The sequence below is a fragment of the Podarcis bocagei genome (assembly GCF_964188305.1).
Source record: "Podarcis bocagei genome assembly, chromosome: 4".
In the NCBI taxonomy this organism is placed as follows: Eukaryota; Metazoa; Chordata; class Lepidosauria; order Squamata; family Lacertidae; genus Podarcis; species Podarcis bocagei.
The window spans coordinates 74,800,018-74,823,995 of NC_138128.1; the positions used below are offsets into that span (position 1 = coordinate 74,800,018).

General features: G+C 43.0%; 1 protein-coding gene across 8 annotated transcripts in view; it reads right to left on the minus strand.

Annotated features, from left to right (window-relative positions):
- Positions 1 to 23,978, minus strand: part of MYPN (myopalladin) — a 67,862-nt gene that overhangs the window by 11,200 nt on the left and 32,684 nt on the right. For 7 of the 8 annotated variants that reach the window (XM_081190805.1, XM_081190804.1, XM_081190803.1 and 4 more), the window contains 11 exons: positions 20,710 to 20,885; positions 18,963 to 19,020; positions 18,251 to 18,383; positions 17,512 to 17,583; positions 16,714 to 16,855; positions 16,017 to 16,040; positions 12,186 to 12,302; positions 10,932 to 11,301; positions 10,129 to 10,734; positions 8,537 to 8,681; positions 3,015 to 3,107 (listed from right to left, as the gene is read on the minus strand). In XM_081190805.1, the coding sequence (XP_081046931.1) occupies positions 3,015 to 3,107; positions 8,537 to 8,681; positions 10,129 to 10,734; positions 10,932 to 11,301; positions 12,186 to 12,302; positions 16,017 to 16,040; positions 16,714 to 16,855; positions 17,512 to 17,583; positions 18,251 to 18,383; positions 18,963 to 19,020; positions 20,710 to 20,885 (1,936 nt within the window). The remainder of the gene's footprint in view (positions 1 to 3,014; positions 3,108 to 8,536; positions 8,682 to 10,128; positions 10,735 to 10,931; positions 11,302 to 12,185; positions 12,303 to 16,016; positions 16,041 to 16,713; positions 16,856 to 17,511; positions 17,584 to 18,250; positions 18,384 to 18,962; positions 19,021 to 20,709; positions 20,886 to 23,978) is intronic. The other variant, XM_081190802.1, reaches the window with a different exon arrangement.

Sequence of the window (23,978 nt, forward strand, 5' to 3'; positions counted from 1 at the left end):
GTTTTTACCATGGGTGAGATCAAATGGGTTTTGGATTTCTCCATTCCATTCCAGCTTCCTTCCCTTGCTCTCCCCAAAATGAACTGACCATCACTGACCTTCAGACCATCACTATTTTGTGTGAGACTTCAAGTGTGTATTAGCAATTTAGGTTTTTGCAATTAAAGTGGATTTAAAACGTTCTGTTGCCCTAACACAATAAATCTACTTATAACACCCCCCCAGACATTTTGCAGATAGAAAAGTGACAGGAAAATGCACTGAAAAGTGTAGAATGAGCAAGCGATTAACAGAAAATATATAAACACCCCATAAACAAATCAGTACAAAAACCGAACAAAGACTGGACATAGTGTAATATCCATGTAAGCTTCAGGCAAAATAGGATAAATGCTCAATAAGCATTTCATTTGGAGGCACCCTGAGTTATCCTGAGTCTTGCTCCTGATGTCACCTGGCTAAACTACAAAGGGTTAGAGGCCTGCAGCCTCATGAAAGGACACACCATGTACATTTCCTCTTCTACTTGATTTGTTTATCCTGAGGGTCCAATTTGTGAGATTCTTCACCCTCAAAAAACACGAGGATTGCACAAAAATAGTTCCTGCATGTGTTGGCTTTTGTCAGGAGCACTAAACATTAATGGAAGTCCATAGATAGCAGAGAGGACACACTTTTCCATCACACAGAGACTGGCAGGTTGAAGCTTCTTAAGCATCAGCTTAACACCTGACTAGGACTAGGCAAAAGGTGGAAGATCTTAATCACAACTCTTCCCTCTTTTTTTAAGAAAAGTATTAGAAGTTGCAGGGAGTCCCCAAATTTGATCAGGAGTGTGGCACTGGGGGAGGGGATTCGACCCCTTCCCTCATGATGTTTTCCTGCATAAAAGCACCCCTCTCCCACTCCAAAACATGTTTTTTCCAGCAGGGAAAAACATGCAGGCACCCACCATATGATACCTGTCCATGTGCTAATGAAGAGTTTGAACATATGCTACGTGTGCTATTATTGTGTTATAAAATAACCAGACATTTCCCCTTTAATTTCTCCCTTCCCCGGGAAAGTCTTGAGAGCAGTATACTTACTGCCTTCCAGGTCATGGATGCACAATGGTAACTGAATTAGTTATAAAAATTTGTATTCCAAGCTAAAAATAACTTAGATAATTGTTGACAGGTACTTCCATGACTCATTTGACTAGACCCTGTTTACTACTGAATTATTGTTTATATAATACCATTTTACTGGTTTGTACATTGTATCTCTGTTTTTAGGATACTGTTTTATTGTTTTTATGGTGTATTTTTGTATTCAGTACTGTACTCCTTTTAAATAAATAAATATTGGTTGTTTTAATTTTGTCCCAATCTATCTTAAATCTGACAATGAGAACAAGCATGTTGATAGTGGGCTTTCTTGTGTGTGTTATTTTTTTAATGTCCATCTATCCTCCTTGCATGGAATCAAACGTTTGTTTTTGGAATTTGAAGGGCTATGGACTACTCTTAAACTGAATTGCCTATAAATCTTTCACTGAAGGGCAAATAACATCAGGACAATTTTAATTGGGAAAATGCTATGTGGTTGGGATGGTTAAGTCCCTCTTCCCACAGTGCTATGGGGAATCTTTCTTTTCTTTTTCTCTCTCAGTGTGTGCGGGGCATCCTAATTATGGTTTTCTGCATCACATTGAATTTGATCCTTAAAACATGTCCTTAAGGAGAATGGTTTTCATAAGTTCATCCAACAGTGAAAGACTGAGCCATGAAGCCATGAGTCCACCACTAGATGGGGGTCGTCAGATCACCTTTGGGTTGGCTGTGCTTCATGGCTTTTCACCAGCTGGCATGCAAAGCCTATCCTTCTAGAATTTCACCTTGTTTAGTTTTCTCTTTCATGAAGCATGCCTCAGCAAATTGCTATACAAAATGGAGCAAATTCCTGTCTCAGTTACTTGCTTCTGATGGTTGTTACAGAATGCCTTTGCAAAATAGAAAGGCATGAGCTTCTAATAGTTGCCAACTGAAAGCACTTATTCTATGGTAGTAGATAAAAAAGGTCAAACATTCTGCTTATTGCTTTGTGATCTAAGCCTCCAAAATTGCTAAAACTAAGGTCAGTCTGAACCAGGGAAGTGCTGGACCCCCGAAATCATATACAGTATCTCAGCTCAGTCAATAGATGCAGTATTCACACTTGACGTATTTAACTTGAGGTAATTTTAAACTGGCTTAATATTTTAACTTCTGTATGTTTTAAAAGTACGGTTGTGAATTTTTCCCTTTTTATAAAATGCTTTGAGGGTTTTTTACAATCAAGTAGTATGGTACATAAATTTTATAAAATTAATTAATTAACTAATTAAAGGGCAAACTAGATGTGCAACAGGCAGCATATGTGTTTAAATGTGTGGGTTTCCTTGCAATATGCACAGAAACAGGAGCCCAGACCTCTCTTAATCATTGCTTTTGCCTCTATTGCAGATAGAAACCCAGGCATTTAATATGCACATATGCTCACTATGTATATTTTATCATTAAATGAGCCCTTTTGTACCATGTTAAAACTGTAAAAATGTGAATTGACAAGTCACTCATTCTTAGCCTGTAAACTGGGAATAATAGTGTCTCTGTGAAGTACTTTGGGATAGGATGGGATTATCTAGCTAACTAACTAAGTAATAACACATAGAGCTAATGTCCTTCTACAATTTAGAGCTTCTTTACTGTATGGGTTCACAGAACATCTGTCTTGAAGTATAGCCTTCTTGTTCTTAACAAATTGGGAGCTTCATAATTGTCAAAAAATGTCAACTAATTGTCAATAATTATCATGGAGGTATTTTCTGTAAGAAATACACACACACACACACACACACACACACACACACACACACACACACACACTCCCCGCCACTTCCAATTGTGTTAATGGCTGAATTTCAGATTTTCAAATTCTAGTCATCAGATTTACATATGGAGCCTAGATTAGCAGGGTTAGCAGGGTTGTACCTTAGATACATCCTGAGCTGTAAAGTTGAAGATTGGGGTATCATTGCTTGGTCCCTGAAGCTTGCGAGCCAGATATTCATCATAGGTTGCTCTCTGGTAGAGGGAAGTAATGGGATTAGGAAAATGTTATGATGATTTATATGGGCATAATTTTAATAAAATCTAGTACAGGCAACAGAATGGAGTTTCAGAAGTGACACGTAGTGTGGGGTTTGATTAATCACCCAGTACTGCAGTGCACACACCATTTCAAATAATTAAGAGAGCACAGAGTATTTTACAAGCTGGAAGGGACAGTTTAACTCCCAGTGATGTGAACTAAAAAGTCCCCACTGGTTAAAATGAGGAGCTGAATTGCAAATTCTGAGGTAAAAAAAATTATTCATTTCCTTCTTACTACATGGAGGTAGTGGGGATGACTGAGAGACCTTCCTTTCTCCCCCCACCCTCTTGTAAAGTTTGAAACAAACACCTTAAAAACAAGGATGGGGGAACCTGTGGCTATCCAATGTTGTTGGATTATAAGTCTCTCATCCTTGAACAATGGCCATGGTGGCTGGGCCTGACAGGACCTGGAATTCAACAACATATGTGAGCTATAGGTTCCCTATCTTTGCTTTAAGTGTACTTTGGTAACAACTGAGGGCTTTGTATGGCTGAGGATGGCTGCAGCAGCCCTGTGGGCTAATTCTCCTTTGTACTTACAAGGAGATACCGTTTTCAAAATCAATAAATTGTTGTTTTTTGTTAAAATTTGTCCTTTCCTTTTGGCTATTTTGAATTAACTTAAAGGGGTCTATGTGGCAGCATTGATTTAACCAATAAGAAACAAAAATAAAGCTTGGGACATTCTTGTTGTTTTGTTCATTCTCGTGTTCCTTAAAATATTATAATTAATTGGGAAAACTAACATTAATTCTTGGCATTTACGACTGGAAGATAAATCAGAGTATACTCTGTACTCTGTTTATATAAAAGCATTAAAGAAGACTATAGCGCTCTGCTCTGCAACATTTTCAGGAAACTGAACAAATAAACCCAGAATTTCTCCAATGAAGTTGTTCGCTCCTGATACCAGTGGAACAAAAACAGTCAGATTGAGGCCTTCTTTCTGTTTCAAAATGGGCAGAATGCTAGGGCCCTGTAACAAAAAATGAGCAGACCCCGGTAGAAAAAATGATGGGAAGATGCACTGGAAATCGTGGAATAACAACACAGTGGGATAACTCAACACAGTGTCATCTAACCTCTCTGCAAACAAATCCGGATAAATGCTCAATAAACAAGTCGTCTGGTAGCAATCAGAGCCCCTTCTATTGCAGCAGCTATTGTGTGGCTGGCAAAACACAAGGAAACTTCCCTGCGAATGCTATCCAATCCAAGCAACAAAGGCGCATCTAGGGGAGCTTGACCAGCTCGGTCACACCAAGCATGGAGATTCTGGGGCGCTGCAACTGTGACATCCAGCAGAAGGAGGGAGTTGGGGAGGGACACACACACCAGATTTTGGCATTGCACAGGGCGCCACAGAAATTTGAGGTGCCAAGGTCTGCCACTGCAAGCGACCCAGCAGAGGACACCCTTCTCTCTGATGGGGCCTCAGCTTTCAGCTCTGCCTGACCTCACCACAGAAACCAATGGCACGCTAGGACTGAAGCCAGAAGATGGAGTTGCTGGAATGACTAGCAAACTGCGGCTCCATTATTTTCAGTGAGAACTCTCCCCTTTCAGGAAAGCAAGGAGAGTTTGCTGAGGGGAGAGAAATACTATTGTTGAGTTGCTAGGGAGGATTTCTGTGCACATGCTCAGTAGGAAGGAGGCTCCTTAGCAATCATTTCTGTCAAATGTTTTGGTGGACACAGAAAGCAGGTGTGTATCCTGAACTTGACACTGAAGGGTTGAAAGTGTCAGTCCTGCCTGACTTTGTCACAGTTCCTGTCTTTGCTCTGCCCTCTTCATACCTCTTCTGGTTCTGGGAGACCAGAGGGGAGGGGAGAGCAGGAGGGCTTCCAAGCGAGAGGCATTATAGCAGCTCAAGCCAAAGGACTAAAGAGGCCACAGAACAGGGGGAGTCAGGGGTTTTAGGGGTGGGGCAGAAGAAAAGAGAGGGGTGAGGAAACAGGGTAATGGGTATTTATTTATTTATTGTTAATGTTTCTATACTGCCTTTCTGTAAACCAGCAAGGCAGTGTACAACTGATCAGAAACAGTAAACAGCATTAAAAATATATCTTTAAAACCTAAGTCACTGGAGCACAAAATGTGCAGGAGGAATGACTTGTTGAGATGTCACTGGGCAGATTCACGTTGGGGCAACGTTAACATATTACACCTGCTTCTTTCATGCAGCTTCCCCTACCTCAGCTCAGGAAGACAGGTGGGAATTGAGGCAGGACACACGACACGGTGTGAGCAGCATAAGCAGATGCTGGCAAAAAGAGCAGCAGAGCTTCTGGGAAAGGTCAGCCCAATAAATTAAGCTGATGATTCTGAAGGGCTTTAGAACTCTGCTCTCTGCCACTCCACATTCAGCTTTTATAAAAACTATTCATTAAACCCAGATCTATCACTGATATAGAAAACCTGATTTTTAAAACATCAAGTGCTTTAAACATACTTGTAATACAACAAACTAATGAACAAACTTTTAATTGCTCACACAAACTACACTGGTCCCTTGGGTTGGCACCAGAATGCGGTGCAGTTGGGCATTTGCTGTGATGTCAAGATCTGCAAAGGGGCCCAGCACCCCAAAAGTGCAGCCATTCACACTTCTTGTGAAGTGTTCAAAAAGGGTCAGATGTGGCATGTTAGTATGTTCCACTTCTCCAAGGTTAAGGGTAGGTGCCTGGTCTAAGGTACACTCCTCACCACCACCACAAAAAATATCCTAGAGCAAGTACTTTTAGACCCCATCCCAGCGGCATAGCGTGGGTTGTCAGCACCCGGGGCAAGGCAAGTAATTTGCGCCCCCTAACCCCTAACCTGCCGCCGCTGCCAGCTTCTTCTTGCTGCTGCCTGGTCTGGTCTGGTGTGGTTCTCTCCCGTGCTCAGTGCTGCGCTGGGCGGCCGCTGCACTGTCCCTCCCCCAGATAGTCCCTCGCTCGCTCTCCGCACCGCACGCCTGGCACCCACCCCCTCCACAGTGGGCGGCGACCCAGCAGCTCGGATTGGATTCGCACAGCCAGCACTGCAGTGAGAGAGAGTGAGTGAGCCAGGTAGGGGCAGAGAGCTGCGAGCGCGCCCCCCCAGATGTTGTGCCCGGTGCGGCCGGCCCCCTCTGCACCCCCCACGCTACGCCACTGCCCCACCCCAAGTGGTCAACTGCTGAAAATATTGGGAAATGAAAGATGAAGAGATGGGAAGAATGAAAATGCTTTGGATGAAACGACAATGAAGTAAATGGCAATCACAATATACGGTATTACCACGGTAATTAATGTTTAATTAATTAAATTAATTAAAAATTAATGTTTCGTATCACACAACCCAATGCACATCTAATTCAGGAGTAAATATCAGTGTGTTCAGTGGGGCTTACTCCCAGGTAAGTGTGCACAGGATTATAGCCTCAAACTTCTTGGCTCACTGTTCACTCACATCATGTATAAATAAATAGCTCATGCTCTCATTAGCACAAAGTGACTTTTGTTTCTAAAGGAGTTATTACACCGTTAACATAAAGGATTGGGTGGTATTTCACAGTAGCCTTCTAAGAAATTCATCTCACCGCTTCAGCAAGTACAGACTTTAGCACCTATGATTCATCTGCAAAGACCCATCATGTGCCTAGAAGTGGTTTGGCAGGTGACTATGTTCCCAGAGCTGTCAACAAACCATATCACCTAAGTTATTGCCTGTGGGCAGTCTACCTCCAGGCTGATTTCCTTTTGTAAATATAAATATTTGGGCAAGGGTGGGGACAGCTGATTTACATGCACTGCAAGGCAGCTACAGCTACGTTTGTATAGGGAGCTCCTCGCAAACCCGCTGAAGACGAAAAATTGCCCCTGCATTGTCATTAGTACATTCCTATGTGCTACTTCACGTTTATATATACAGGAACAAGGTCAGAGTTTAACTGGACTCCAAGTCACCACACTTGGCCCTTGAATCTGTTTTCAGCAACAGGGCTCAAATCTGGGTCAAGTGAAACAACAGTTAAAAATAGAATATATTTCAATGTGTGCAACAGTACTTTCCCCTACACCATGGAGCAATCACATTCACTTATCCTGCAACTGCTCCCAATTCAAACAGGGCTATCATATTTTTCAAAGTTCCATCTTGGGTGAGAGGAAACCCCATCCAAAACTCTGATTTTTAGGAATCAAACAATGTTTACTTCTCCATCACCCTCTTTCCTCCTTTCTTTCCCTTCTCTTGTACTACTTATGTCTAGGGGCATCATAAAACATTTGCCGTGTGGTTACAAATACATTTAAATTCTTAGTCGCTTTGAGACAAAACTCTTTTTTTCCATAGAAAGTCACAAATAACAACAACTGTATTTCTGATATCCATTAGTTCCATGGTTCCCTATTGGCTAAGTACTGTGAAGCCCCAGTTTTTCGAAAGGCAAGCCATGGACTCCCTACTTTTGAAAATTTTGATCTCTCTATGGTAGGTTTGTTGGTTCATTAGAACTAGCGGCAATCAGCAAATCCAGTTCACAAGTCTCTTGCATCCTAGGAGATCAGTGTTCCGGTCACTTGCAAAGACGCTATGAGCACTCAAGAAAGCTCATCTCTGATCTGAGAAGTGAATCAAAGAACTATGTAAGCAGCAGCAGCTCTCACCACTGATCACTCAGTCTTCTCCCCTTCTGAGAAGTCACTAGACATTGTCCACACAATTTCAAGCCAAACTCCATTTCCTTAAGGATTAGAACCCTTAAAAAAAATATCAAACAGCACCTCCCTGACAGATCTCTCCTCCACCTCCGCCATCCCTCCAATAAGCTTAACAGGAAGCAATGAGCAGAAGCTGCAGTGCTAAGACTGGCGGTGAGAAGAGAAGTGCCTGGTGGAGCAGCTGCAGCAGCCACTGCCAACTTCATTTCCCCAGAATGCCTCTGGACTCCAGCATAGCAGTCCAGAGGAATTCTTCTCAAATTAAGATAGGGTGGATGCAGCCTCACCTGGTACTTCTCTTCACTGTGCTGGGATGAGCACTGCCACCCAGAAAATGGCTTTAAAAAAGGATGCCAGAAAGCAGCAGCAGCAACTGTAGCAGGTCTTGTAGGGCCCTGCCATTTGCCTCATCATACCAGAAACTGATGCTGCACCTGAATATACACACAAGAGTTCTCATCAGCAGCCCTGCTGACAGTGATTAATATTCTGATCCTAAACATTAGGCCAGTCTATGTGCCTATAATGCCAGTAAAATGTCACACTATCCCCGGGCATAATGCCATGCAGTGTGATATTTTGCTAGCCTAGTGTGTTGGGGGTGTGAAGCAAGGTGTGGGCTGAAGGTCCAAGAAGAGCACATGTTTAAACAGTAGGCAGTGCTCTTACCTGCGGGCCATGTGGAAATACATCGTCCCGTAAATGCAGTCTTTTCTCCAGGTCCTTGACAACAGCAGCTTTGTGATCTCTAATTGAATCTTCTGTTGGCAGTGGCAAAGGCCTAAGATTTTTCTTCACCGTTCCCTGGCTTCCACTACAAAACAAATCTTCTGTTAAAATGCTGCTTTAGCATTTCATTAATGCATGCTTCTTTTCTTTTTTCTACAAAAAACCACTGCCAACAAAAAGAAGCTGTTCAGATCCAGCTAGGGTCCACATGTGGACTGAGTACACCCAGCTTTGTAACTTATGATGCAATGAGGGGGACTTCAATTCTCACCCTCTACACCAAACAGCTGATCAGTGCAGTTGCAATTTTTTTCATGGGCTGAGTGGTATAGCCCTTGCTAGTGCACACACACTGTATGGAACCAAGGTCTTAGTCAATGATCCCAATCATTAATGAAGAAAGAGGACGGCAAGTTCTAAATAGACTACGGCTGTGACCCACTGGATAACTATTATGGATACTATTACAATATCCAGTTTTTCAAATATAAAGTTCCTGGAGATGCCACAAACTTCTGTTAAAAATAAATTAACCAAAGCTAAAAATGCAGTTAAAGTGAAGCAAAATGCAAGTGAAACTCATTGCAATAATAAGGTCTGGAGGCTGCAAAGGTTGACACCAGCTTGGTGGGATCCCTGTCCTCAAAGAAGCAGCATGGCCAGTGCAATAGCTGAAGTTGATAAAAAACTGCTCTAGGGACCACAAAACCTGCTTCCCATCAGTGCTTTCCCCCCCTAAAAAATTGTTTAGGGGTACTCTCATTTTTCTACTCATATTGAAATACTGCCCCTCAATGAGGCCAAACTTAGATTCACAAAATGTTTAGGGGTATACATCCCCCTGCACCCCCCGAAAAAGCACTGTTTGCAACCTTTATTAATTAATATCAATATTTAACCCCACCAGGGCACAAGGATTTCATACTAACACCTGCTCCAACTTGTCTGAATTAAGTTTTAGTCTGTTCAACCTCGTTCATTTGATCATCGCTTCCAAACACAGGAAGACAGAAATGGCAGCACCTGGATGTTTAGCTAATAAGGTACAAGGCATACTGGTGACACTAAACTCCAGACGATCTGTCCCAATAGGTTCATACAGTGCTGTATCAATAGTGCTCCCCCCGGGCAAAAGAATAGAAAGTGCTAAGTGGAATTCAGAACTCCCTAGAAAGCACATAGTGGTCTGACAGAATGAATAAGCATGCATGGTAAAAAGATCCTCCTCTTCCCTACCATACACTTTCTGATTTGGGATATTCTAAATACAGAATATCAAAAATAACCTTGCCTGTGATATTGTACACAGATTCCTGGAGAGCTTTCCTTCAAAGGACCACTTTTTCTCCTTTTTCAAGAGTTCATCAATGTATAGGTTCTAACAATGGAGGCCAATTTGTTAACTGTGCTCAAAACACCCTACCCCACAATTAATATTTGGCAGATGTTTCCCATGGACAAACCATCCCTGTCTGTTCTTTCACAATGGCTCCCTTGTACCAACTTGAATGTGTTACATTTTCATCACTTACGGAGTTGGCGCACTTTTAGGTAGACCCATGGCATTCGTTGGGGGTGTAGAAGGAAGAGAAGGTAGAACAGAGCTGAGGAAGGCTACCGGGTTCTGAATTCGACCAGTTGGAGAGAGAGGAGTAGGAGGCACATTTTGGGGCTGGAACTGATTCATGCTAGATACAGAAAGCAATAGTGGTGGCAACACAGGTTCTTTGGGACTTGTAAGAGGCTGCTCAGTTTGGTTTGCCAATCCTCCTTGAGGCCTTGTCTGGGCTGGTGGGGATCCTAAGAAGTTCTCCTTGTTGGTTGTCCTCTGGGATCCTTGTGGTATGTTGCTGAACGAAGGCATGGGGGAGCTGGAAGGGGAGCTGACGGCTGGGGTGGTGTTCTGAGATGCCAGGAACTGCTTAGGACGGGTGTAGGTGAATGTCTGTGTCGAGGGACCCTTGTTTTGCTTGTATGTAGTCGATGAAGGCTGCTGCTGTTGCTGGTTGGATGAAGTAGCAGAGTTCAGTGTGCCAGTACTGAATGGCAACTCTTTTGGAGGTGGGGGGGATGGTTGCTGTGTTTGCTGTTGCTCAAGCAAGACCTGGGTGTGTAGCTGTTTTAACTGGGTGGGATCCCTGCATACAAAAACAAAAATGGATGAAATATTTATTAGGGCCCATAAGAAAACCATTGTGATGTGCGAATCAGGCCATAATATACTATACATATTATACATAATATAATTTCTGCTTGAAATAAGAATATAAGTAACAGTTAAAATGGAATTCCATTTCAGACATGGCTAAAGCTTTAAAAATGCCTTCTTACTTACAGTTTTGGTTTAGCCAACACAGGAGGTGGCTCTTTAGAAGGTGAGGTTAGCTCCTGGTTTTTAAATATCTGTCCATTGATCTTATCCGGGAAGCAGTTTGGTCTGGTTTGATTTGTAGGCGCTCCTCCACCCTCTGATGAAGCTTCACTTCCTTGATCATCTTCCGGAAGCTTAAAGTGCACATGAAGGCCTATCTTGGAACTTGACCGAGGTTCATTGTGGTTTACAAGAACTCCTTCCAGTTTAGGCTTTGGAGGCTGATCCACCCGCGGAAGTGAAGGGGCAGGTGCAGAAGGCTGCTGCTCAGCAGCAACTAAACTGATAGAACTTATAGCATGGAGAGCAGCATTATTATTCTGGTCCTCAGGTCCTGGAATAGCAAGCATTACAGTTATGGCCTTGGTAACTCATCACACAAATCAGTGACAACAGGGGTGCACAGAAGGGGCAAAATGCATTTTGAGTGGTGTGCAAGCTTTGTCACTCATATCAGATTACTGAAAGCATGACAAAATATTTTAGGATTTTTGTTTGGGGATGTGTGCTTTGGAGGTGCTTGTGACCCAAATACTGTATGCTGAACTTGATTACAGTGATAGCATACACATATTAATCAGAGAGACCTAAAATACTCTAAACTTGATTTTCTTGCAACTGGTGTAAACTAGCCTTGTTTAAGTTGGTGAAAGATAAGGAGCAGTTAAAATGGTCTGCTCTTCCTGCAGTGTAACTGCACAATCCTGATTAAAAATACTCAAGAAAGCAGTGAAAACAGAGTGATAGAAGTCAAATTTATGAATCCTGACTAGTAGGAACATGGATGAGAGGAACGTTAAACGTATGCCTGGTAAAATAAAAGACATTAGAACCTCACTGACATGTGGATCTGTGGATCAAGACTAATATTTTAATACGCCTTTTAAATTTTGTCACATTTTATTTTACTTATTTGTTTCAGTTTAGTCACCCCTTCACAAGCACACAATACTAATCAATATTTATGAAACACCTGAACAAAAAAAATACCCTCCCCATTATTATAATACAAACTTTTAATGAAATTGGTGTCTTTAGGCACGTTCAACTGAGATATGTCACCAGATTGTATTGAAATATTTTCACACTGGAGGAAATGTATTTGAGAAAGGCTACTTCCTTGCTGAACCCAAACTCTTTTCTATATTCTCTGAAGTTCAGGCCACATATCACTATGTCTGTGATTATTGCAAAGGGATTATTACAGTCTTCTCTTACCCTTTACAGTTAAGCGAGCTGTACTGGAGACTGTCCCATATTTATTGCTTGCAGTGCACGTAAAGCTCCCAGAATCTTCTGAAAACACCTCCGCAATGACCAACGTGCAAATCTCCTCTGAAAACCATCACAACAGAATTGGCAAATTTTACCACAGAGCAGGTGCGAATTAACAAATAAAATAATCATGCTATAGGGTAGGGTACCAGATAAATGGGGGGCCTCCAAGTGTGCCCTGTTTGGGACTACTTTGATAATTATACTCAGCTGGCAACGGTGTTGCTGTTTCTTTGTTGCATGACCAGAAAGTAGTAGACATGGAGCTAACTGTGGCATTTTTCAAAATACTGGTAGCCATCACAATATGTTGAGGAAAGTGGCCATTCAATCCAGAATTGACACTATCAAATATCAAGCAAGGGGCTAATTTTGAGCACCATCAAAGCCAGTAGAGTGAGCAACAAGCAGATGTGGCCCATGAGACACAATCCACCAGGATGTTCTGTTCCATAACTCGCGTTGAAATTTCCATGCATTGTTGTAATGAGGCTCAGGGATTATGGCTCTTGAAGGGGAAGAGCCATAGCTCAGTGGCAGGGCTTTAAATGCAGAAGGTTCTAGGTTCAAACCCTGGCATCTTCAGGTAGGGTTGAGAAAGATTTCTGCTTGCAATCCTGGAAAGCAGCTGCCAGTCAATGCAGACAATGCAGAGCTAGGTGGAACAATGGCCCAATTCGGCATAAAGCAGCTTCCTATGTCCCTATATTAGTTTGGGGGAGGCAGGGGACTGGGAAGAGATTGCTGGTTAAATTTTCAACTGGCAGGGGAATGTCTTAGGCTGCTGGTTTTGATGCTGCCCCAGAAAAACAGATTTCAGGTATAGGAGTCATGGAAGATGGAAACTGTTTCCATATATATGCCTCTATATATACAGTATAAATACAGACATGTTCTGAGGCTGCTTCATAGGAAACCAAGCCCTATGAGTACACAATTGAAATAGTATGTTTAGCTTGTAGAAGGGAAAGTTAAAGGGAGACTTGGTAGCGGTTTTCAAATATTTGAAGGGCTGTCACACAGAAGATGGAGCAGACCTCTTCTCTGTTGCCCCAGATGGCTGAAGTAGAATATGTGGATACTGTAAGGAAGCCTGACAGACAGCCTTCGGAGGTGGTGGGTTTTCCTTAAGCAGAGGTTGGGTGGCATGTTGTCAGGGCTGCTACAGCTGCAAGATTCCTGAACTGAGCAAGGGGTTGGACAAGATGACGTCCAGGGCTGCTTCAAACTAAAAATGTCTATGATTCCAAGAAGACTAGCACCTATTTTTCACCTATCTTTCTGTATGTTAGTTGCTGGTCTATACCTTTCATTGGAGTGTATATTCCAAACGTCTATTGGCTGACAGAATAGCGTTTTATTTACCCTTCAGTACCACCTTTAAGCATCTTATAAGTCTAAAGTTCTGAAAAGTGTCAAATCTCTCTCTCTATCTCACACACACGCACACGCACACAGCCTAGGCTAATTGTTTTTGTGTTGCTTTTACGATGTCACTATCCAAAACCCATGTAGTTAGAATCAGTACAGTTAAACCTTCTTGGCTCTCACATGATCTAAACTTGTTCAGTTGCTCTGGAATAGCAGCCTTTGGGGGAGAGGAAAACGTGTGCTTCTGAGGTGAACGCTCTCAACATCTTTTGGCAGGTGGCATCCCATCTGCCAGTCCCTGCAGGAAGGGCACGTCTGTGCCACTTTTATGAAGTACTCTCTCACATCATGTACAAACAAGTGAGTCTTCTTTCACCATCAAAAGCATTTCAGAGAGCACAAGGAGTGCCATGTCAATGGGATCTAGAGGAATGGCACTGCATGGGGTCTCCATGCCCTTTAATTTAGCATTGCCTGCAGAAAATCTGCACTGGTTTGGAATCCATTGAAAAAAATCTAGTAACAGTCAGGATTCACCTCTCAAGAGGTAGAATGCACGACGTGGCATTCTCCGGTTTCAGAGGTGGAATGCCTGAAGTGGTACTCTCAGATTTCATGAGTGGGGCGGGGATGTGGGGAGCTGAGGGTTAAGAGAGAATAACTGGCATGGCCTGAGGTGTGACACAATACTCTCCAACTGGCAAGCAGGATAAAAATAGGACATCCCTACATCATCTGGTGCACATTTCGCGCTGGAGAAAAGAAAGGATTTAATACTGACTCCTTCATTCACATCTAGCCTGGGAAAAGAACAGTCCTCTGATCTGAAATAAGAGCAATCACAGGAGAGAACAGGATCCTTATCTCCCCACCAATGAAAGTAGTTTGTGTCCGCTTTAGCAGCCTTTTCAGGGCTGCAATCCTGTACCCAATGGTCTGGGAATTAGTCCCACTGAACTCACCGGGCCTTACTTCTGAGTAGAAATGTACAGGACTGCACAATCCTATACATCTCTACTCAGAAGTAAACCTTGTTGAGTTCAATATGGCTTACACCCATTAACTAGATATATGATTGCTGCTGGGTTTTGCAGAGGGTTGGGGAACTTTGGACCCAGCATGGGTCCCAGTTTGGCCTGCTGTCAGCCGCCTCCACAGGTCACAACTACTTGCCCCTTACCTGACATCAGATGTGAAGTCAGGTGTGGGGTAGGTAGAGATGCGGCTGGCTGTGTGACTTAGCTCTCTTGTAGGGAACCTGACTGCGCAGTGAATCCCTGAAGTAAGCAGACTTTCAAGTCTGCTTATCAGCAGCACTTCAGCACACCGTGTGGGGCTCTTTGCAAGCCCTGCATGGTGCTTTCAAGTCAGCTGACATCACTGTAACATCAGGTGATCGACAGGTGGGTGCCTCGGCCCATCAGTGATATTTGGCCTATAAGGGGTAGGGGAGATAAGGGTTGGTTAGATGAGTCTGATGGTAAACTTCACAGCAGATAACATCTCTGTTACTCTCAACAGAAAACGATATAAAAGGCAGCAGACCCACCACCATGCCAGCAATCCAACACTTGGTAGAGCAGAGTGCTTGATAATGTAGCACAATGTTGCAGAAAACAGGTCTGTTTCTCTTACACAGGGACTGCAGAGCTGAAGGCAGCACATTCTGGCCTCTACAATCAGCCATGGACTGAGGCCAATGGGAGACTGCGCTTGCCTCCTAGGAAAAACACAGTGACCAACTTGGCCTCATCCATTAGCCAGAAGAGGAGCAGCTGCAAGGACTTTCTTCCCCCATCTCTGGCAGAATTAACATTTAACCCCCAACTGCTGGTTGTCCTGGGACTGCAGGCATGAGGGGAAAGAACAGGCTGGCCCCATCCATTGGCCAAAGCTCAGATGCCAGCTGCTATTCAAGGAAGAACACCAGCAAAGGAACATCAGTCTGGCCCCAACTGGATATAAATGCCCACATAGCTCACCTCTTCGTTCTGGCCTTAACTAGCTGATGATTCCTTTCCCTTCCCTTCTGTGTGTCTGTACACTTGGCAGCAGTGCTTGATAGTCTCTCGCCACCCACCCTTGATGTGAGCTGCTTTGGAAGACAGTAACTGTCTGACAAGCAGGATACAAATACAGCATGTGACTAAATAAATAAATACCAGCTACTGATTTACTTATAAAAGTATTTATATACCACCCTCTCATAAAAATTGAGGGTGGTGTACAAGAATATAAAAACATACATTAGCTATGACTGTGCACTTTCTGGAAGAGGAACTGGAATGCTAGACTGCAGTCATTTATTTTTTTACTTTTTGCTTCAGTCTGTGTATGCCACAGTGGCATTTGGTAAGGCTCAAATAATTGAATATTTATGCATATAAGGTAAAGTGTACTTACCTGGCTCAGCCATAGAGCGAGGTTCTAAAGGAAAGTAAGAGAAACATTACTCCATTCAATATTTATTTCAGTGTTTTCCCTAAGGACCCACCAGGTAATTAATGGGGGGGTCTTAACTATTTTTTTATTAGAGTAGACCAATCAAAATGAATGGGCCTAACTTATTCAAGTTCTTTAATGTCATCATCACCACCACCACCACTTCATCTCTGTGTGTGCCACCTTTCCACAAAAAAAATATGCTCAAAGTTGCTTACAATGAGAATACATCACAAAAATCAACCACCACACTGACAAACCTTGCAGGGTTGTTGTAAGGATTGCTGAGAAAACACATGGTAAGCACCCTGAACCCTTGAAATGCACTACAGAAACAGCAATGACTATTTTACAAATTGTGGTAAAGGAACGTAAGTTCTGGAAATACCATGGCTCACTGCTTTTTATTATTCAGGTGCATTTACATCTAGCATACAACAAAATATTACAACTCTCCATGGGCATAGCCAGGATTTTTGTTATGGGGGGGGGAAGGCTTTTGTTAGGGGGTGCAGAACCTCAGTTAGCTATGTATTTTTATTGATTTTTATCAATAAGGGGCAGCTGCCCTTCCCTGCCCCCCCTTGGCTACACCCATGCAACCCTCAGTACTGCCAACCCTTTCCAGATAAACGTCTGCAATGAAAGGAAAGCCTACTTTTCTGTAATATCCTGAAGTCCGGGGAGTCTTCTATCAATGTCCCTTCTCTGTACCACTCAACCTTTGGAGAAGGGGCTCCTTTCACTCTGCATTCAAACACAACCAGCTGGCCCTCAGAGGCAGATATTTCCTGTAGCATCTAAAGCAGAGACAGGCCATAACATGGTTTTAAATTAATTTTAAAATTAAAACTGAATAATTATGTGCCAATAGTTACAGTAAGAAGAGCTGTACCTTTGAATGTCTATGTGTGCTGGAAATTTTCTTTACTCTGCAGTGCAGAGACATGTAGTGTTTTCAAATAGCCATGCACATAAAAATGTGTTGATCTGTTCTACAAAAGTGACTCTAGATACCACGCTTGAAAATGCTGGGTTGGATCCAGATCGGCGATTGCAATTGCAGAAAGAACCAAGATCTATCAAAGGCTTCCCAATGGAAGTTGATCTGTGCCAATTCTTCCATCACTTTGCACTGTCCTTACCCCCAGAGGTTCCTCAAACCCCCCCAAAGCAGCTAATTCAGGAAGTTCAGGGGATTGCAGAGGGAAGGAAGAATTGATAAATATTGCCTCCTTGCCCCCTTCCTCCAGTGTGAGCAGAGCTCCGCTGAATGCAACTCGAGGTCCAACCCCAAAACCCCGATCTTCAGAGAGATATTTTATGGTAGAGGAAACAGCCTGGGGACAGTTAGGGACCCTTTTTTTTAAAAAAAAAAATTGTTTCATTTTAGGTTAAAGTCCCTCTTGATAGCATCTATTTGTTTCTCATTGTGGAAAAGCAATAAGTAAGTTACCTTAGTAAACACTGGAGCAGCTATTATGGGCCTTCCGTCAAGTCCTTGTAAATAGTTGGTGGGGCTTTGACTCTGGAGGTTAAAAAGCAAACAGGAAGATAAAGATACAAGAGCAGTTATCAAGCAGCAGATTAAGGAAGCCCCTAGTCCTGACACTTATGTAATTCCCACCTCCTCCAGTGCAAGATTAAGAGGGAAGTCCACGTGAAAAACATGACACAGGAAAACAATTGGATGCAAACTTTGCAGAGAAGGATCAGTGCATTTTCCTAAGGGTGTTACATAAAAACTGTCCCATATTACCCTCAGCATTTCATCTGGAGCCTCTGGAGAAGCCAGAAGGCCTGACATGATGACACACAAACTGTTCATTTTCCACAACATTTCCCCTCTTTTTTAGAAGACTGACTGCTTATCCCACTCATTCGCTGAATAATTCCTGAAGTCCATCTAACGATTGTCTACAATGACTGGCAACAGCTCGCCTAGATGTCTGGCAAGAACCGTTTCCAGAACTAGAACTTGGGACATCCCGCATGAGAAGCATGTGCTCCACCACTGAGCTATGGCTTTTTCAAAACCATCTGAAACAGAATTAAAACAGGGTTTCCCCAAAAGCACAAAATATATCTCTCGACAGACAAAAGATTGCCCACCCGTCTCTTAGGGAAACATGCAAGCGATCTCCAGCTTATACAGTTTCTCTTCCTTGAATGATATAAATATTTATCTCTCTTACATGGTAGGCAGGTATCGACACAGGATGTACCATAGAAGGTTGTGGTTTCGGTGTTTCTTGATGGGTGTTATTAACAGGAGCAGGAGCAGGAGGAGGAGGCACATTTGAAGAGATCTTGGTGCGGTTTTGGTATCTGGGAAAATATCCAAGAAGGTATATTTATTTACAAAGAAAGCAAGTTTCACCGATAGGTCATTTTGTTTGCTTTAAAAACCTTTATTTGACTAAAGAAGCTCCCAACAGCAGGTTCCCCCTTTTCTCTCACACAAAAAGAGAATGCCTTTTGTAAGATGATGTCCACTTCAACACACATACCTTATCTCACTTAAAAAATAAAGGATCGTTGTGGGTGAGCCTTCCTATGTTCCTAGATGTGTGTATTAATTAGAATTACAGTTTACTTTCCACCCCTGCACCATCTTTCCAAATGAGATTGCCCCCACACCCCGCATGTGCTCTTCCCCCCTAATTAGGGAAAACATGGTACATGTATGGTTTCCCTTCTAATGGAACAAACAGTGACCTAGGAGAGATTATCTAGATTGGGAAAATGGCACAGGAGGAAAGAGAACCTCCACTCACAGTACTATGGTCACGATCCAATTCTCTGCCACTCCCACAGCTGCTTTCAAAATAAATATAAATTGGTGGGAAATTCAATAATGGATCTTCAGTGTCTAATCTATTTTAGCTCTCATACACATGGACTTACTGATCCATTTCTTCTCTGCTGGTGCTCGTGTCGCTTTCAGATTCAGAAGAGGAGGCTCCTGTGGGAAACCAAAAGTCAGTTTACGTGGCACCACATTTAATAATGCCTTTTAACTTCCTCCCTGAGGTTTTCGTTTATGTGATAAATGTACAATTATTACTAACTTCTTGTAGAGATGGATCCTGGCATCTTTCCCTGGGCCTATGCATCTTTCGCAGGAACACTGTGCTGTACTGTTGTGCACATTTCAATATGATATATTCCTAAAAAATAGTATTTCTCTTCCAGCTAAGGCTGTAATTGCTGTTGCAAGTGTCACGGGGAAGGACAGGACAGCACAAGGTTTGGTTTTGTATGCAAAAATTCCTATGCAGGACTGGGGAAGATTCCCTGTCTGAAACCCTGGAAATCCGGTGCCACTCAATACTGAGATATAAAGTTCTGACTTGGTATAAGACAGCATCTTATATCCTTAAGATAATTTTGTCAGGGTGACAGACACCCATTTGGTATGAAGGTGCACTAACTTCCCAGTACCATTTTGTGACTTTGTGGGCTGGGTAATACTTACTTTTAAACTGTTGGTTAGCTGGGGTGAGCATTTTTCTGCACTGCTTTCCACTCAGCTTCAATCAATGAATAGGTACTTTCCCCCTCCATGGCAGGAGCAGATAGGAATCTAGCACCATTCATAAAATGTGTTTTGGTTTGGGCACTGCCAATATTTTTGTGTAATAAATCATCATTACCACTTTATTTGTATGCCACTTTTACCCTACACAAAAATCATTCTTCAAGTGGGTTTTAACAAAGGGAACAGCAATAAAGCACAAAACTAACAACAGGAAGAATAATTTCATAACAACAACAATAATAAAACATGGGCTAATTCAACAGCAAAAAAATTTGCTTGTACCCAACAGTGAAGTGGGTTTACTTAAGCTCACTTTTTGCAGCCTACATGTCTACTATTAAGGCATCACTTCTTTTTTGTGGTTGCATCACATTTTTTAAAAAATTACAGCTGTGACATTCTTTGTATTTGGAAGATGTATAGTATACAGAATATCACCTTCATGCCCTTTCATAGAGCACCCAAAAACCCACCACTGCTGGCGACAGTAGTCTGGAAGAGGTATTGGAAAGGATGTGCACTTTCATGCCAAATGGGTATCTGTCACCCTGGCAAAACTATCTCAAGGATATATGATGCTGCCTTATAATCTATATTTTTTTTAAAGTACTGTACAGCAGCAAGGTTATCCATCCCATCTCAGCCCATGTTCACACCAGACTGTAAAACAGTAAATTTAGATTATGTTTATCTGTCTGTATACCCATCTATCTAAAAGATTGTAAGTAGGCTAATTACCCTGTGCCATATCTATCCTAGCCAATAAAAAGTCTATCTCCCCTTCAGCACAGCTATTTCCTCCTCACTCATAAGAACATAAAAAGAGCCTGCTGGATCAAGACAATGACCCATCTAGTCCAGCATATCCTGTTTCACACTGGCCAACCAAATGTCTGTGGAAAACCAGCAAATATTGTCTATCAAATAATTTTAATTGAAGAAATAAATTCAAGTACCTGACTCTATCAAAGAGAGAACTGTTTGCATTCCATGCTCTTGGATCACTGATTTCCATTTGGAACAACTATGCAGCAAAGCCACATAAAACCAAGTTCACAGTACAACTTCCTTTTGTTAATTATCAAGCGCTTTCTGTTCCAAAGAGGCCTTTACCTTCTACGTAGATCTCTGCAGAGGTTGAGTCTGTCCCATAGATGTTAGAAGCAAAGCAGGAGTAACGCCCTGTGTCTTCTTCAAACGCTTCAACAATAACTAGTGAATGCAGCTGTCCTGACTGGATGATGTGAATATCTGGTGAGTTTTCAAGCTCTTTCCCTTCACAGTACCACCTGAAATGCAAGAGCACTATTTGTCACTGTAATATCCATTTGACAAAGAGACAGGCTGCAAACGCAACAGTGAAAACAATGCCTGATCACCCTAAGCAGAAACACACATCACACAAATGACATTGAAGCAAACAGAGGAATATCCTGCACTCTTCAGTTATTAACAGTAACAGGGCCACATTTTGAAGAGAGTATTTGGATCCTACTAGCTGATCAGTAAGTTGCACAATAGAAGATAGAACCGGTGTAGAGTAGCGGTTAGAGAGCTGGACTAAGACTACAGAGACTGAGGTTCCTGCTCAGACTGGAAGCTTGTTGGACCAGTCACTATCTCTTAGCCTAACCTAACTTTCAGGGTTGTTATGAAGAGAAAAAGCAGAGTGAGGAGAAAATGCAGAGGGATCCTACTTGGATGGTCATTTCCAGAGGGTGATCTTTGGCCTTTTAAACGGTGTGTGAGGAAATTGTTTTTGGTTGTTGTTACGGTATGTATTTTTGTGTTTTTATATTGTAAAATGCACTGTGATCTTCGGAAGAAGGGCAGGATATAAATTTAATAAATAATAATAATAAAGCATTGTTCCCAGGATTCTGGGGTTGGGGGAGGTGTGCTTTAAACATACAGTGAATATGCTTGGGCTATGTAAGAAGCGCTAAGGAATGCTAAAACTCGGCAAGACTAAAACAGAACAAGGCAGATATTATTAGGGGAAGAATTAGAAACAACAATATACCAAAAGCTAAAGGCAAGGTCTAAATGGCAAGGATGTCAGTAGATCTTTATAAAATATTGCTTGATGCAGATACAGAGATAATGCTTCTCTTTCCTCATAAAGCTAAAACTCAGGGCTACTCAATAAAACTTGACTGGCAGTAGATACAGGACAAAGAGAAATGGAAGTGGTTCTTCACCCAATGCTTTAACTTATTGCATTCATTGCCATGAGACATGGTGATTGCCACTGGATTTTTTAAAAAATTGGACATCACATGCACTGGATTCCGTCCTAATTTAGGCAAATGTGTATGATGTCATGCAGCAGGAGGTGGCCTCATGGGGCCCGTTGCAGCCAAGGGAAGGTCTGATGGGGCCCACCACAGCTAAGTCCCACAGGCTGCAGAATATTGAGTGGGCTCAGCTCCCTGCTTGAAATTTTTTGGGAGGCCTTGGCCCCCTGCCCCCCCCCCCAGATGGTGCCCCTGGACCTGATCATGGAGGATAGGTTTATGAGGGGCTATTGGTCATAATGGCTCAATTTAATCTCCTTGTCCAAAGGCAGTATAGCAGAGGCTGAGGGAAGACAACTAGGAGGGGTTGTTGCATTCATTAACTGGTAGTGGACTTCCCACAAGCATCTGCCTTGTCTCTGTTGGGCACAGGAGGCTGGAGCAGACACTTGGTGTGATCCAGCAATTCTTTTGATCTTATGTAGTACAGGAGGCAGGAGTAAGTGTAGGGCAATACAACTTATGCCTAATAAAGCAAACATGGAGATGAGAGAGAGATCACAATTGCTTCAAGCGATGACTTCCTTCCTTATATTGATAATCTGTGCATTAATAATCTACGCAGATCGGGTCCTCCCTAAAGAGGGCATGTATTGCGCTGAGACCTGGAAACCGACTCCCTGTGTTGTGGGGGGTATGATTGGTCAGACACAACACCCAGTTGGTAGGTCCCTTGTAACTGGGTGCAATCTGGCCAATGGGACACAGTCCAAACACTTCGAGGAACCTATTTATATCCATGCACGTGACCCAGAGCATTCTCTTTCGGCACGTGCATTCGGAACACCTGCCCTCCTCTCCCTACTTTTAGGGTTTTGCGCTTGACCTTGCTATGCCGTTGTGTGTCGTCTGACGTTGGGACAGGGGCACACTGTGGCGAAGCATGGGGGGTGCGGGGGGGCTGGCCGCACCGGGCGCAACATCGGGGGCGGCGCACTCACACTCGCAGCTCTCTGCCCTACCTGGCTCACTCTCTCTCTCTCACTGCAGTGCTGGCTGTGCAAATCCGATCCGAGCAGCCGGGTCGCCGCCCACTGTGGAGGGGGGTTGCGGTGCGGGGGCGCAAATTACTTGCCTTGCCCCGGATGCTGACAACCCATGCTACGCCGCTGGGGGCACAGCAGGAATTTTCCCCACTTGGCTGATTGGCTGTTGCCATTTGGGTTTTGCCTGCTGCGTAGCAAATCATCACAACTTGTAAGGTTGCGGATAGGCTCTGGTTCAGGTGATAGGGATGGGAGAACGCTCTCGCCATCCCTACGTGAAGGGTATTCCGTTAAAGGAATCCAGGGACTCGATGGTTTGGTCAACCCCTGAGAAGGGGTTCTGCCCGTGCCTGAGTCCAGGGGGACATTTGGGTGGCGGAGATAGCCTGTTCCCGGCTTTCTACTTATCCAGGTGTTCACCCTTGGCTGACCTATGCTGGAACCCTGGGTCAGCGCTACCTGCATGGCAGGGAGCTAGTCGAACCAGAGCCTATGCAACCAATCACTTTCTGTAACCAATAAAGTTGTGGCCTAAATTCTGCCAAAAACCAAAACTAAAATTTGAGTCAACTTTAGGGGGGAGGTTTCTGGGCCTGAACACACAATTAAAAAAAAGTGTACACTCACACCATCAAGTGTGAAAATAATACATGTTTATTAAAGGGATTTGGAATGCATGGCATGCAGCAGCTGAGGGCTACAAACAGACTCCCATTTACTCTGTAACTAGTGTACTCCCACAGCTGGTTTGGGAAGCGTTAGCCACAATCCATATGTATCCTGTATCTAGACTGTAATTTCTTATGAAATACTGTGTTTTGCTATGTTTCCCTCCCAATCAGCTGTAATCCAAACTGTGCAAAAGAAGAAAACCACTGCATTTTAAGCCAGTAATGTGTACACAGTCTACAGCTCATGTCATTTTTACATGTGATGTTCATATTTTAAGATCAGATGGGAGACAACATTACCCATTTATGAGAGAAGACACTAATTTGCTTTCCCCATCCCATGTGCAGAATAGCTTAGTTCTAGACAGACAAACTTTCAGGAACAAATCTGTAAACCTATGACAGAAACATAGGGCAGGAAGGAACTT